Below are 15,297 nucleotides of genomic sequence, written 5' to 3'. Positions count from 1 at the left end.
TTAAATAAGCTGCTTCTCTTTCCACTGTTTATTATTAATGTACAAAATATACAAAATCAAAAGAAAAAAACTCCTCAAATCCATTGTGGTTCTAACCCAAGACCCTGCACAAAACCAACCCACTGTTTTCATAGAAAACAACTGACGCCAAGACAGGGAAAGGAGAGGACGGACAGGGCCACTCCTGCTGACCTGCCCAGGAAGGACAGGGACAGGGCCACTCCTGCTGACCTGCCCAGGAAGGACAGGACAGGGCCACTCCTGCTGACCTGCCCAGGAAGCCTCACACTAACAGGGTTCCGTAGGGGGTAAGGAGCAAGTCCACTCCCACAGGCAGTGCATGTAGTGCATCAGGCCTGGTATACAAGGCCTGGTATACCCGGTGAAGCTGATGAAAACTGGTCTCACGGAAGTGTTTAATGGAGTCTCTAAAATGGCTGCAGGCAAGAGTGGCCTAACACTGCAGGTCTGCCCTCTGCCAGCTACAATGTTTAACTGGATGTGGCTGTGAATGAGCCATCACTGAACCTAGCTGACCCACAATGACCTGGGTCCTAACAGTTGCAGTTTTCCTTGAGAAAGGACTCACCAGTGACTGGCCCATGCGGGCACAAGGGGGGTGGTTCCAGAACTCAATTCTGCCAGCTTGAGCCCTCAGTGCAGTGGGATATATGGTACTCCTCACCACCCCTCAACCTGTGATATGGACTTGGCTTGGATAGTTTCTTAAGTGCAGTTGACCAACTCAGTTCTGTGTGCAAGTGGAGAGCAGAGGTCTCCAGCGTGACCAGCTTTAGGTTCTCAGGCATTGGGGCTAATACTGGAAGGGGTTTGGGGAACAGGGCAGATCTCGTCACAAAGTGAAGCCAGCAGTCTCAGCAGTCCAGCGTCTAGAGTGTGTCCAGTCTCTCTCCTCTCCAGACTGGAGGGGAATATGTACATCAATGTGCACCAGTGATCAGAAACCCCCCGGAACCCAACCAGGTGGGAACTGAGGGGGCCGGCTCCTCATCAGCTGGGGAAAAGGGGAAGTGGGCCTCACAGAAGCCATAACCGAGTGGAAGGAGCAAGGCTGCAGTCCACAGGGGCGGGAGGGGCAGGAGGCTTAGGGCAGCGGGGGCCCATTGACCCCCGGGTGATAGAAGGCACAGTTGTTCTCATAGCGGCAGCTGCCCTTCATCATGAAGTGTCGACAGACGGGGCGATTGGACATATCTGTGGGATGAAGGCAGAACGGTTAGACATCAGCTGAGAGACCATCCCTCCTACCGCAGACCTCAGAGACAGTGTGTAAAGATGAAGGACAGAAACTGCCCTCCTTATACACAGAGAAGACCAGGAGACGGAACTCTCACCTCCTCCATGACTGTGGCCTCCATCATGCCCTCGGTGGCCGCCTCCCCCATGGCCATCATGACCGCGATGCTCATGAGGTGGTGGCCCTCGATGGTCATGGCCTCGATGACTAGGAACATCATGTGGCCGGTGGCCATGGGGTCCCCCGTGTCCAGGGCCTTCATGGGGACGATGTCCACCACTACCACCCATGCTTCCACCAGGGCCATCATGGGATCGATGTCCACTGCCCATTCCCCCTCCAGGGCCGTCATGGGATCGATGTCCACTGCCCATTCCCCCTCCAGGGCCGTCATGGGGGCGATGTCCGCTGCCCATTCCCCCTCCAGGGCCGTCATGGGATCGATGTCCGCTGCCCATTCCTCCACCAGGGCCGTCATGGGATCGATGTCCACTGCCCATTCCTCCACCAGGGCCGTCATGGGGGCGATGTCCACTGCTTCCGCCCATGCTCCCACCAGGGCCTTCATGTGGGCGGTGCCCACCACCTCCAACCATGCCTCCTCCACCAGGACCCCCTCGGCCATTTGGGGGTCCTCCTCCAGAACGACCTCCTCTGGCTCCTCGGAATGGAGGGGGGTGGCGGCGGCTCATTTCCTCCACGACCTCCTCGGCCTCTGTGGTATGGTCCAGGACCAGGTCCAGGACCTCCACGCATTGGGCCACCTCGCATGGGGTCACCTGGGCCATCCCAGAAGGGATCACCTCCCCGAGGAGGTGGGGGACCCAGTAGACGTGGACCCACTGGTCCACCAGGGCCTCCGTGGGGACCTGGAAAGGAAAAGACCTCAGTTATCTGTTACACTCTAGAGCAGCCACCTCTAACCTGACCTTGTCCACCTTCTACCATCCCTGGCCGTGGCCATGATGAAACAATGAAGTAAGCCCATTGAATCCCTCTCACCTACCTGGCATCGGCCCTCCAGGACCAGGGGGGAAATGCTGCATACCCTTGGGACCCCCGGGGCCTCCTGGTGGGAAGCCATTGGCTACAGGACCAGGACCTAGGAGTCCATGTGGCACTGCAAATGAAAACAAGAGCCAAACAGTCAGAAAGAGAATTCTAACAAGAATGGCATGGCTTCCCACACAGTGGATCCAACTAATCTCAGACCAACCTAGCAGAGCCATGCTCTCTGTCCAGTTTTCCCACCCCATTTCTTGCCCAGTCCCATGCTTTTCAGCATCTGGAAACCCTGCTTCCCCTCCTACCACAGGGCGTCCTCCCCAGGCCCTGGGGATTGACTCTGAGGATTACCCAGCATCTGCTTGAGCTTATCGGAGTAGTCTGGCTGTTTCAGCAGTTCCTCTGAAGGGTGGCTGTTTGGACTGCCCTGTGAGCAAGCAAAATGACAGTTCAAGAGAGCGACAGCCAGGATAAAGCAAGAACGTGTATATAAATGGAAGGCAAAGAACTGGGATAAGCTGGGTACAGCGTGTAGGCTGAGTCCCAGACCAGTTTGGGCTACACCATGAGACCTTTTCACAAAACTGAAACCAAACATCCTAAATGGAAAAAAAAAAAAAACCATATCCAAAAACTAAAATCTAGAGTGAAGAGTGGGAGAGAGAATTCGAAGACAACACACGGAGATCACTTGAGGAAGAGGGCTCACATACCATGATGGAGGTGAGGATCTCCTGGACATTGATGCCTCCTCCTCCAGGGCCCTGGGGGCTCTTCCCAGCTCCCATGCTTCCCATAAGATTGGCCAGAACAGGAGGCAGCTTGGAGCCTCCTGCGCCATCAGGTGAGCCACCAGACACTCCAGGCTCCAGGGTTTCAACATACGGTGTCTCATCCATGGAGCACTCCTGACAAGAGAAGAAAACAGGTCAGGGCTGTGGAAGCCAACAGAGGTGTCCTCACCCTGCACTGCCGCCCCACCACACTGCTGTGTCCAAGGACTCACCTCATCCAAGGGGATGAGTTTCGGGGGTATAGGCTCATAGGGCTCAGGATCAGGCTCATGAGGACTGAGAGAGAGAGAGAGAGAGAACACAATCACATGAAGTTCTTAGTAGTGCCTCCCAAAGCTACCCATCACGGTCCCTGGCACTGACACCTGAACTCACCTCTCCTTGTTCAGGAAGAGCTCCTGAAGGATGCCTTTCTCCCGCTCAGCCTGGATGTATCGCTCCTGGCTATTGCTTCCAGGGATAACGAGAGGTGAGGGTAGAACCAGGGGCCGGGGACACACCCAGGGCACTTTCTCCTCCATGTTGTCATGGCTTAGTCGTCGGGCTGTCTCAAAAGCATGCCGGTCTGACAATATCTCACGCTTAGCTGCCTCACCAAAGTCTTTGATCTTGTTCACATTCACTGCAAGGGAGGCAGGGGACAAGTGAGCGTGAGCGAAACCGCTTGTGCCCAGACTCCAGGAACCCACACACGGAACCGCACCGCACCTCGCTCAGTTTCGTCCAGTTCAAAGTAGAAATACTCTCTCAGCTTGCCCTCCTCAGGCCACGTCACAGTTTTCCTCTTCCTGCCCTTCCGCGTCAGCTGGCTGGGGTCTCCAGGGCTCTCCACAGGCTTTGCATCCAGAGCTCCTGGCTCTGAGGAGGCTGAAAACAAGCGGATTTCAGAAGAGGCTGTAAGCGACCTATGATCCAGCCTAAGATCCCGTCTTTCAGAAAACACCCAAACCAGGCCGAGTAGGCTACCTGCATCCATGAGCTCTGGGACTTCTACGGGTGGCACCGGGGTGCCAGGGCGGTCCGTGTCCATGGGCTCAGCAGGAGGTGCTGGCTCTGGGGAAGAAGGTTTGGCTGTGCTTGGTTCAGTGCTTGTTTTCCCTTCAAAGGGGCTGGGCTGTTATGAAAGAGAAATCATCCAATGAGTTTAGAGGATACTCAGGGGCAATGAGTCCAGGATCCTAGATGTCCAATGTCACACCAGAATACACTCCTTGTAGTCACCCACACCAGCTCCTGTGCCCTGCCTTCTACACCCCACACATCCTGTCACCGAAATGTACTTCTAGAGCTCATACCTTGGCAGCAGTCGGTGACAGAACCTTCTTCTTCTTCTTAATTTTGATGCCTGGGACAGGAGCTGAATTGAGAGCATCCAGGAAACCCAGGCCTTCCATAGCTACAGAGGAAAAGAGAACAGTGAATGAACTTCCTTCACAATCCTGTTCCAGCAGAGTCCAGGCAGAAAACAGAAGTGGGGTCCCCTGCCCACAGTGACAAGGAAGCAAGGTTCACACAGGAAGTTCCCATTAATCTTTCTTTTGGCAACCATGACTTTGATCAGTTTTAGAAAGCAAAATTCATGAAGCAAGCTGCTGGAAACACTAGAGGGTCCAGCCATGAGGGAGGGAGCTGATAAGGTTATCACTTGAGAGGCACACCTTCCCCCACCCTGTGCCAGGGCACTCCAGGAGGACTCACGCTGTGGGGGGATGATCTTCACTTTGATTTCTTTGGTGGTGTTGGGGGTTGTGTTGAGGGGCTTGTACTTCTTCTCTGCAGGTGGGGCAGCATCTCCTGGAGCTGCTGTGGCACTGCAGAAGGAGGACAGTCAACAACCTCCCCAGTCCCTTTTCTCCAAAGGCCCCCTCCACAGACACCAACCAGAGCCCATACCTCTGCCGCTTGAGGGGGATGGGCTTCAGATTGTATTTGTCTGACACCACCACAGTGCTGGAGTTCTTCTTCACAGGCACCAAAGAAGGGGTGTCCAGCTCTAGTCCTGGGGAGAAGCATGTTGATGGCAGTTCAACTTTGACCCTTACTGTCCCTCCCTGCTCCCCACCCCAGATGGTCCAGCCTTGAGTAAGTCCCCCCAGCTTTTCCTTTAGCCTTCTTGCTTCCTCACAGCTTGAAATTACAATCAAACTATTGGCTGCGCGTACTGATGCCCTGCAAAGCCTTACCAGTGGAACGGAACTTGGCGTGACTGGGTGCCGTGGTTCGCAGTGACTTGGGCTTCTCCTTCTTCTTCTCTGGGGCCTCCTCAGCCCGGGTCTCAGCCTTCACCTCAGTCAAAGGTCGCTCAGGAAGTGTAGTTCGGCTTTTCCCTTCTTCTTTCCGTTTCTTCTTATCCTTCTCTGTATGGAAAAACAAAGCAGGTGAGAATTTCATTCAATACAGAGAAGACTGCCAGAGGGACACTCGAGAGCTGCAGTCTAAATGAGAAGAGAACACGTGGGGTACAGGGCCAAGGAGCTTACCTGCAGGCTGGGTACTACTTTGAGAGCGGATGACAGCCATCCAGTCGCTGACAAGGACTGAGGCCAATTTCCGGAGCTCTGCAAGTGAAAAAGGGAAAAAAAGTACTTATTTAGTAATAATTCATTAATATTTTCAGTAGAAGAAAATATGCTTAAAAAATTGTTAAATTTGTTCAATGGGAAACAAGTCTTAATATGGCGTGCTTTAAAATAGGGAAATTAAAAAGCCTCCAAGGGACTGCTTGCTGGGGGTGGGGGGAGCGGGAGGGGGGCGGCGGCAATGAAAGACTCAACCAATAGGGAGAGGTGAAATGAGAACACACCAGCAGGCCACTCATGCTAAGCAGCAGTTTATACAGAGAAAAGGGACGCCTGGTAATCTAAGGGACAGGAGAACTTTTCTGCAGCCTTTCCTGGAGGACATGGCCATAGCAGCTCTCCTTTCACTTCTGCAATCATGCAGACTCATTTAGCAAGCAACTCTAAATAGCTAAAGGAATTAGAGTTAATAAAACCTCTATTCAGAGAGGCGTGGTGTGGCACATGCATTTAATTCCAGTAGTTGGGAGGCAGATCTTTGTGAGTTTGAGGCCAGTCTGGTCTACAGTGTTACAGCCAGGGTCACACAGAGAAACCCTGTCTTGAAAAATCAAAATCAAACCAAAGTGTGAGTTCCATGTCAGCCAGGGTTATAAAGAGAAACCCTATCTCCAAAAAAAAAAAAAAAAAAAAAGAAAAAGAAAAAAAAAACAAAACAAAACAAAAAAGACCCCAAAGAACTACTTCTATACCCAAAGAACCACTTCTATAGAAACATTTCCTGGTAGGCACAACATTCAATGTGTAGAAATGAGTAAATTTCATTTGGAACTGAGATGAAGAGGGACTGAATTAATTGACTTAAATCTTTAAAAGAGAAACAAGTTGGGCAGTGGTGGTGCATGCTTTAATCCTGCACTTGTGAGGCAGAGGCACGAGTCTCTTGCCATAACATAAAAGAGACACTGTGGAGCCCAGATCCAGGTGGGGACAGTGGCACTCACCTTCATCCTCACTTGACTTGCTCAGCTGCTTCACGAGTTTTGCTGTGTTGTTCTATAAGAGAAGGAAGGAAATGGCAGAAAGGTAAATGCCGGGAATAAAACAAACTCACTCAAGTGCTCACTAAACTATGCCACCTCTCGACAATAGTGGCATACTTTAATCTCCAAAACCTGTAGACACTTGTTTTGCTTTTTAAGAAAGGGTCTCTCAGCCAAGCAGTGGTGACATACGCCTTTAATCCCAGCACTTGGAAGGCAGAGGCAGGTGGATCTCTGTGAGTTTGAGGCTAACCTGGTCTACAAAGTGAGTTCTAGGACAGTCAGGACTATTACATAGAGAAATCCTGTCTTGAAAACACGAAAACAAAACAAAACTACAACAACAAAACAAAAACAAAAACAAAAAAAAGGGTCTCTCTTTGTAAATCTTTGATGGCCTGGAACTCACAGAGACCCATGTGTCCCAGTCTCCCAAATTCTGAGGTTAAAGGTGTGAGCCACCATGCCAGCTACAAACATTCTTACTTAACCCTAGAAAGACGTAGTTACAATGGCTGGCAATACAACTCAGTTGGTAGAGGGCTAGACTACACCCAGTCACAAAACAACTTATTCCCACTTTAGAGATGAGAAACCGAGCCTCAGATATACAAAGGGTTCTCTCACACACCTGAGAAATAAACCCACATCGAGTCTTCCCACTTCAATTCCCACTTTCCCTTGCCATTCTACTTCATAAATTCCAAACTGCCACTCACTCATCAGAACTGAAGTGGTTTTAATCAGTTAGGCTAACCCAGAAAGGAAGCGTGGGTGATGCAGCATGGCGGTACCTGCTTGAGATGGTCCACAGTAAGTGGGAGGTGCTGCAGGGTCAGCAGAATCTGCTGTAGGAGAGGAATGTTGTTGGTCGTCTTTGAATATGTTAACCAGTTGTTCAGAAGCTTGTAGCCACCAACATCAATAAACCTGCAGGCAGGTGGAGTCAGAATCTGTTAAGTCCTTCCTAATTTTAGAACTAGTAAGCTCACATCTGGTGACCCAGAAAACCCTATGCTCCCCTCCCCCATGCCAGGCCCCCAACCCCACTTACTTGACTAGCACTTCTGGGGCCCGGGTCTGCAGGATGATATTCAGGTACGTACAGCGACTCACCATCTTTCGCGCTTCCTTCATCAGACTGCAAGGAGTCACCACGTTAAATGCAGAGCAGAGCACCTGCCCTCAGCACTGCACTTTCCCAGTCAGGGTCCTGTCACACTGCCCACACCAGACTTCCCTCCTGAGTGCTGGGATGACAGGCGCAAGGAATACTATGCCAGCTCATGTCCCACAGCAGAGGACCTAATCCTGGGAGTCCTGGTGCCCCTTGATGACACTCTTTGCTCCAGAGGATGGAAGGCAGCAGTCACTGGGAGAGCATCCCTCCTGTCCCAACTCACATTTCCCCTGGGAATCTAAGACTGCCTCAGTAGTTTGCTTTTCTCTGGAAAACCTCAGATCTCTGAAGGAAAAAGACATTTTGGATAGGCACATGACCCAAAACGGAACCAAGAATTCTGTTATAGGTCCCCTGGTTGCATCCCTTAACTCTCTTGGGGTTATGAACCAAATCCCCAGCTTCTGTCATGGCCAATAGCCAAGAGATCATGTTTCTCTTGTCACAATCTGCCTGTGTGTGGCTTCTTTCTTTTCCATTTATTCTTCTCTATTACTCATTTCAACTCAGTCACAAGTAGTCTCCTCTTCTGACTAGGAACCCCAGAAAGGCAGACTTACCTGAATATCTTGGAAATTCCATCCACACTCTTCACTTCTCCATCCCGAGTAAGGAAGCTATCCAGGCCCTTGAGAAGTTCTTTGGGGTCTATGGGACCTGAACCCATGTTGGTGGTTTCTGAGGTAAAAGGAAAAAAGTCTATAGGATATATGATAGCAAAGACAGCACCAGTAACTTATCCCTCTAATAAATCCTATCGGCATATTTAAGACACAGTGACTAATCTATGTTCAACTGCACTATTCTCTAGGTCAGTAAAATCAAGTCTGTGCTCACAAAACAGCCTTGGCGACTTAAGTTGGGGTCAATACAAGGGTAATGTGAGTGAAGGACCTGGCAGCCTACCTCTTTCCCAGTTAAACCCTTTCCACAACAGTTACACTTCAGGAGAGTAGGCTAAGACCCATGATAAGATGCTCAGTTAGTTCTTCATGCTTCTAAGGTCCTGTCTCCAGTTAGCAGCTGCTAATTTTAATAAGGAGGCAGCTGTAGCTTCCTAAGGTAATCAAGCCAACCCTGGGTATCTGGGTAAACATTTTCAAGAATCAATCACCCTCTCTCCAGAAATCAATTTTCTTTTATCTTGACTGCTTAAGTCATAAGCACAAGTGGTAGAATGTGTCAGCTGAGGCGGTTGATAGAGAAAACAAGTCAGCCCTGAGCAGGGCCCTTCCCCAGGGAACTCAGCAGCGCTCAGAACAAGACTGACTGAAGAAAGCAGGCAGGCTCTCATCAGACCTGAATAATGTCACTCACTGAACAAACACCAAACGAGCTTTTATTGTTCCAAAATTCAGGAGAAACTTGGCTTGTGATTTCAGAAGCAAAGATGCAAACCTGACCTCAAAACTCACCACTGGCCAAGACTCCCAAGAAAAGTCCAAAGCCGAGAACTGGAGACGGGGAAGGAACCATCAGAAGTAATGAAGGCGAAGTTGTGGAAAGTGGACACCACTTCAGATCAGGCTGGGAAAGGAGCGAGTTAAAAGCTACACTCCATGGAAAGGGACCGATTTTTAGGCCAGAGTTCCAGAGAGATAATTAGGGCTGATACGGCTCTGATTAGGAGTTTTAGCCACAACTCAATCACCACTAGCTTCAGAGATCCAAAACCATGAGCCTCACCACCAGGCCACTACGGGCAGGATAAAGGCTAGGGTCCCTGTGCATCTCATCACATAAGCAGCAGAGGTAGCCCTACAAGGATGAACACCAGTCTTTAACCAAAAAAACAAACAATAGGATTCTTGCAATATAAGCAGAAAAGGTGTGTGAGAAGTGTGGCTGTTTTCCTGGCTTAGACATGTTTAACCCGAGTTAAGAGGCTGTCAAAGACGAGTGGTTCTCCACATACAAGATAAAAATTTAGTGTTAAAAAGGCCCAGGGAAAGGAAGGGTGGCAGCAGTCTCTGCTTTGGAGGCTGAAGCCTGCAGGCTCAACACAGGGAGAGGAGCAGGGGAAAAATGCTAAGCATTGAACAAAACCTGCTGACTGCAACCTGAGGTCAAAGGAGAAAAACAGTCAAGAACATTTACAGGTCAGGGGACAAATTCAATGTTTACATGTCCAGAGAGAAAACCTCCCTGTCTTAAGACAGCAGTGATTTGTGCGTTTCTGGTATAGTAACAGATTTCCCATCTGTTACACTGAAAAAGCAATGAATGGGCCCAAAGTAATACATTTGAGCAATTCAGACTAGGAAACTTTGAAATCTTTATACATACATAAACCTACTAGAACCCCAAATGACAATGTATGCAGTTTGACAAGTCTTGGATTAAACATTTCATTCCAGACCTTCTGAACATGATTGACTGAAACCCAGAGCTAAAAATTACCCGCTTTGTATGTCTATCTAGGAACTAATAAGCTTAACTCAAATGTTCCTTGTTCAATCGTCAGAAAAGACAGAGGACAGCCACCTTTAGTGAAACAAAGCTGAGCTGTCTAGTGCCCTCTGATGGAAACGGGACCTAGGTATTGTAAATTCCTATCTATATAAACAAAAAGGCACAACAGTCAGGAAAGCTGGGAGACCAAAAAAAAAAAAAACCAAACCAAAAAAAAACCATGCTAATGTGCATGGTCATTCCTGCTGTTACATCTGGAAAGATGACTGAATTTGTCTCCTCACAGTAAAATGTCCATTTTCTCTGTGCCTTGTCCTCAGTACTCATTCCTTAATAGGGACCCCCAAGTGCCTTACAACCAGATCCCCATTTTCACAGGAAAGCTGTAAGGTATACCAATAGGAACAAAGGAAGAATCCATCATGCTTGGAGCAGGCCTACATGAAGCCCAAAGTGGCACTGACCAAAGCGGGCAGGGACTGTGCCCAAGCACTCCCCATGCCTGCTCTAGAGTTTTAAGCCGAGGAAACTTTCTGTAACCATAAAGAACTCAAGTCATGTTTTTGTTTTTATCCAGTTGCTATTTTCCTTGAAGGCCCACAAGGAAAGGAAGCCCGTGATGTACTTCCATCTTCTAAGCACTGGGGAACATTCTACAGTTCTTACTAGAGATATCAAATTCTGAATTTGACTTGATTATTTGGTTTAAAATGGTGGAAAAGCATCCAAATTGGTTGGTAACTAAACATCTAGCACCACTGAATCCTGAATTAGGTTCAGGAAACAAGGCCCATGCAAGCCAGTGCTTTAAATGGGTCTTCTGTCAGAGGACAAAGAAGTGCCAGTTCTTCTTTGCTGGGACCTGAGCACCCCCTAGAGCAAAATGCCTTGCTCCTTCCCTCAGTGTCTCAAGCTGCCTGATGTGACCCAATAGTAGAGTGGACTGTCTCAGGTGGTTCAGATTCTATACCTCTGTACGGTAAGGCCCTACTCCTCCCTCATCATTATTTTGAAAATCAGGTAATCCTGGTCCCAGGAAGATGACTTGGCTTTCAATAAAGATGTAAAATTATGTCTACCACACTAACACTCAGGGAAAGACCCTCAAATAGAACTCTGGCCACGCCCTAAGAATCAGGCTTCCCCTAGAGCCTTGCTTTTCATCTCCCATGCAAGGAAGGTCTTTACTAATCCCTTGCTCACTAGAGGTCAGGAGCCCCAGTGGCTGGAATGTTCAGCTCCCAGGGTAGATATGCTGCAGAGACACCTGGCAAACTGGTTAAAAAAAAAAAAAAAAAAAAAAAAAAGACGTGTGATAAATAGACACTTGGAAGAGGCCCTCCCATTCACTCAGAAGTCCAAGTAATAATGAGAATAATAATGAGAATCCACAGCCAGCAGGAAATGAGCCCTGCTGCAGCACCCAAGTAACCATAGGACAGGACAAAAGGCTTACAAACTCTGCCTAAAAACTCCACACTCCAATACAGGACTTAAATACAAAAATGGAAAGTTTAAGAAGAAACTATCAAGGACTTGACTTTGAAAAGTTGAGGAAAAAGAGATAAAAGAACCAGACACCCAATACCAACCCTCAAGGGTGTGGCTTTTCAACATGCACCAACTGCCACAGCACTGACCAGGGAGGAGACCAAGAGGACATTCTTTTCCTCAATGATTTAAGGGAACTTCTTTTTAGGAAGGAAGGAAAAAGAAATTCAAAAAGGTGGCTCTTTGGAAAAAAGAAAGGTTGTGAAATGTAATACCAGAAATGTTTTGCTTACCAGAAACCGTAGCTTGACTCCCCCTGCCTCGAGTTTACAACTGCAGCCTCCTTTCCTAAAGATTCACTTCTCATCCTAGTGCCAACATACGGGAACTAAGAAACTGCAGAGGTGATGGCACTGAGCACAAAGAGTTTATTCCCAAACTGAGAGGTGAGAATAAGGATGATTTATAAGAAATCCTACAACTACCAACCCTCCCCCAGACTCACAGAGCAATCACATTCCATTCGGAAGCACCAGGGCCCGTCCTGAGCCAAATGGCACATTTCAGCTCCAGTAGGCCCAATTGTCTACTCGTTACAAGCCCTGTGTCTTCCCCAGTCTCCCAAACCTAAAGCACAGTTGGAGTTTAGTTTTTCACACCTGTCAACTGAATGAAGCAAGGTGCATGTCCAAGCTTGTGATGAGTAGGTGAAAATAAAAGCAATGGGCTGATTGTTAAACACATAAACTGTAACTTCACGATTAGGACAGTCTCAATCCTGTTCTCATTAAGTTCTTATCCCTATAAGATACTCCATAAGAGATAAGAGAAACGAAAAGCGTATTCTCCCCAGCAGCAGTCTGCACAGGGAGAGAAAGCATCTGCTTGGGGGTGGAGTTTTCAGAGGAAGCAAGCTGATTACATCACCTTTCAAAGTAGCTCCTCCCCCTTGACCAAGTTTCTAGGGCAGCCCTAAGCTGACTGGCAAAAGAGAAAAACAAAGGAGAGGGACGCCATTTTGTTATGGAGAGGACGACTCAAAATTCACAAAGCCATCCAGATCTGCCGATAGCTTTACTTACACTATAAAGCACTAAATAAAAAAACAGAAGCCATACCTCCGCCCCCATCCTCAATCTGACCTACTTGAATTCAGTTTAAGAGTTTACTGAAAATAAAATCAATTAATATACAATTTTCTGCGGGTTAAGAATTTGAATTTGTAACTGAAGCTCTATTTGCTACTACCGCCGACCACCCCAATCCTCCCTATAACCGGAAAGGGGGAGGACTTGGACCCCTCAACAAATAGGGTTGAGGTGGGAGGACAGGAGAAAAATGGGTCAAGACACAACCTGCAACGCCGCTTGGAAGACAAAAGGACAAGGAAAAGTCGCCATATTTGAAGCAGGGAAGAAAAAAATTCTGTTTAACGACACAAATCTCCTAGAAAGCTAGCATTCAATTGCACTAATGGCTTTGTAAAATTATACTTCTGAGCTTTCACATTTCCCAACCTTTCCACCCTCTTAACTGTATCCACCACCACTACTAAAAAAGTATCAAGTTAAAATGTTAAATCACTTTTGCCTTTAAATAACCTATGCAATCTGAAACAATTACAAGACATTCTTTACCTCCCCAAATGTTATATTGTATGTACTTGATACTAAGACTAAAAACTATTTTGCCCTAAATTTAAGTGTCTTGCAATCTTTATTCCTAGATTGCCACCTATTTTAACCATACAATATACCCCAAGCAAATTACATTAAAATTGAGAGGATTTAACAATCACTTTAAAATAGCCAGCTAATACTTCTCTGCCCATCTCCTTACCCTGCAATCTTTATGTACAGATTGCTTATTAATCTGGCAAATTGAAAGGCGCTCTGCTTGTCTCACACACAAAGAAGTGGGACTTCTGGGCCACAAGATCCACCATCTTTTGTATGTGAGCTCATTAACCCTTTTGAAGACTGCTAACCAGAGGAAGGTAACCATTCCTCCTTATAATAGCAAAGGCTTATGCTTTGGCAGTCTGGAAATTTGTTGGATTATCAAGGGTTAACCGTCAATATCCTCACTTGCTGGCCCTCCCTTCACCCTCTCCTTGCCTGCTCCACAGCAGGGAAGAGGCAGGTGGTAGGGGAGAGAGCAAAGACTGTTTAGACCCACAGGACCTTTTTAATGGAGACTTAGAGACCCGATTGGTCCTTCTCCAGTACAATACATTTGTTCTATGGTCTCATTGCTTCCTCTCATTATTTTTGGTTTCACAACGGGAAACGTTGATTTCTTGTTGCAAGGCTGGTTTTTGAAAATTCGACACTTACTATCCAATTTTTTTGCGACGTCAGCACCACGGGCTCAGGGGGGGAGGGGTAAAATTTTGGAGGAAAAAAAACAAAACAACCAACCAGGACCCAAACTCAATTACTTGGGGGGCCTCATTGGATCAAAAAGTCTCTTAAAAAAGTAAACACCAACTCAGTATTCACATTCCCCCCACCCAACTCCATTTAGGGAGGGGGGGTCGTTGAAAAAAATCCTGAGTGGATTCCAAAAAGGAAATGCTGGATGAGTGAGATTGGGTGGGTTTGGGCGGGGAGGGTGGTTATTTTTTGCAGTTATGTGGTGACGGTCCTTCGGCCACAGATCTCAAGTCCCAAGCAGCGTGGGCTGGTGGGGTGGGCAAATAGGTGGGAAAGGGTAGAAGACACAAGTGGTTGGGCTGGTGGCTGCTCTTTTCCCTTTCCCCCCTCTCTCAGGATCCTTTCATGGGATTAAGATGTTGCGGAGGCTTGTTTGTTTTCCTGATGGCCGGCCTGTCTTTCTCCGAGAAAATTCAACCTGGGGTAAAAAAAGAACACAAAAGGAGAAAGATGTAATCAGTACGGGTCGCCATAAAACATTCCCACGTGCCATTTCTCGTCACCCCAGAATGCAGCGGCACTCGGCAGAGCGAGGCTACCGAATAAAACCATCCCCTCTCCGCATCCCTGGGCCGCCCGTTCTCGGAAAAAAAAAAGTTACCGTCCAAGCGACGGAGCACCCAAACTTACCTCTAAACGAACCCCAGAATGGCGGCCGCCCGCTCGGGCGGAGTCTTTTATACCCGGCCGCCGCCCAACGCACCCTAACGTGATGGAGAAACGCCCTCGGCGCGAGGCATCGAGCGCGAGGCGGAGGCTGATTGGCCAACGCGAGGGTCAGGCCGCCAGCCGATTGGACACCGCCCCTCCCACTTCGGGAAGCCCCAGTCCTCGTGTCCCCCCCACCCTTCCGTCTCCTTCCGTGCCCTCCGCGCCAGCGCGTGACCGCCGCGTCCGGCGCCTCCTCCTTTCCCGCCTCCATCACTTCCGCCCAGGCAGACGAGCCTCACCCCGGGTTGGTCGGCGCGACCCGGCGCGTGCGCACTGAGAGCGGCCCGGCCCAAATCGCCCTCGAAACTCCTTCTGGGTCATACGCTAGGCATGGCATCTATGAGTCACCGTGACCGGTCCGGGGGAAAAGCAATTTCGACGGCTGCTTCGATTGTGACGCAGCTAAAATTCGCGTGGCTCTTCTGCCGGCTCCGCCCTCCGACGCTACC

General features: G+C 48.7%; 1 protein-coding gene across 1 annotated transcript; it reads right to left on the bottom strand.

The window, feature by feature from the left end:
- Ppp1r10 (protein phosphatase 1 regulatory subunit 10) lies at window positions 1–15,222 on the bottom strand. Its single transcript, XM_085680022.1, is given in 21 exon segments — window positions 1–1,215; window positions 1,356–1,935; window positions 1,937–2,127; window positions 2,265–2,378; window positions 2,615–2,690; window positions 2,977–3,171; window positions 3,270–3,333; window positions 3,433–3,679; window positions 3,766–3,924; window positions 4,024–4,171; window positions 4,353–4,453; window positions 4,756–4,868; window positions 4,951–5,056; window positions 5,241–5,414; window positions 5,538–5,615; window positions 6,581–6,632; window positions 7,414–7,549; window positions 7,674–7,760; window positions 8,360–8,477; window positions 14,039–14,555; window positions 15,088–15,222. Coding segments are annotated over 19 exon segments (2,838 nt in total). The 5' UTR covers window positions 8,467–8,477; window positions 14,039–14,555; window positions 15,088–15,222; the 3' UTR covers window positions 1–1,105.
- Between the last annotated feature and the right edge of the window lie 75 nt (window positions 15,223–15,297).

The sequence above is a fragment of the Myodes glareolus genome, chromosome 18 (assembly GCF_982192425.1).
Source record: "Myodes glareolus chromosome 18, mMyoGla1.1, whole genome shotgun sequence".
Classification (NCBI taxonomy): Eukaryota; Metazoa; Chordata; class Mammalia; order Rodentia; family Cricetidae; genus Myodes; species Myodes glareolus.
Note: the sequence above shows the minus strand (reverse complement) of the source record. Positions and strands in the feature narration are given on the sequence as shown.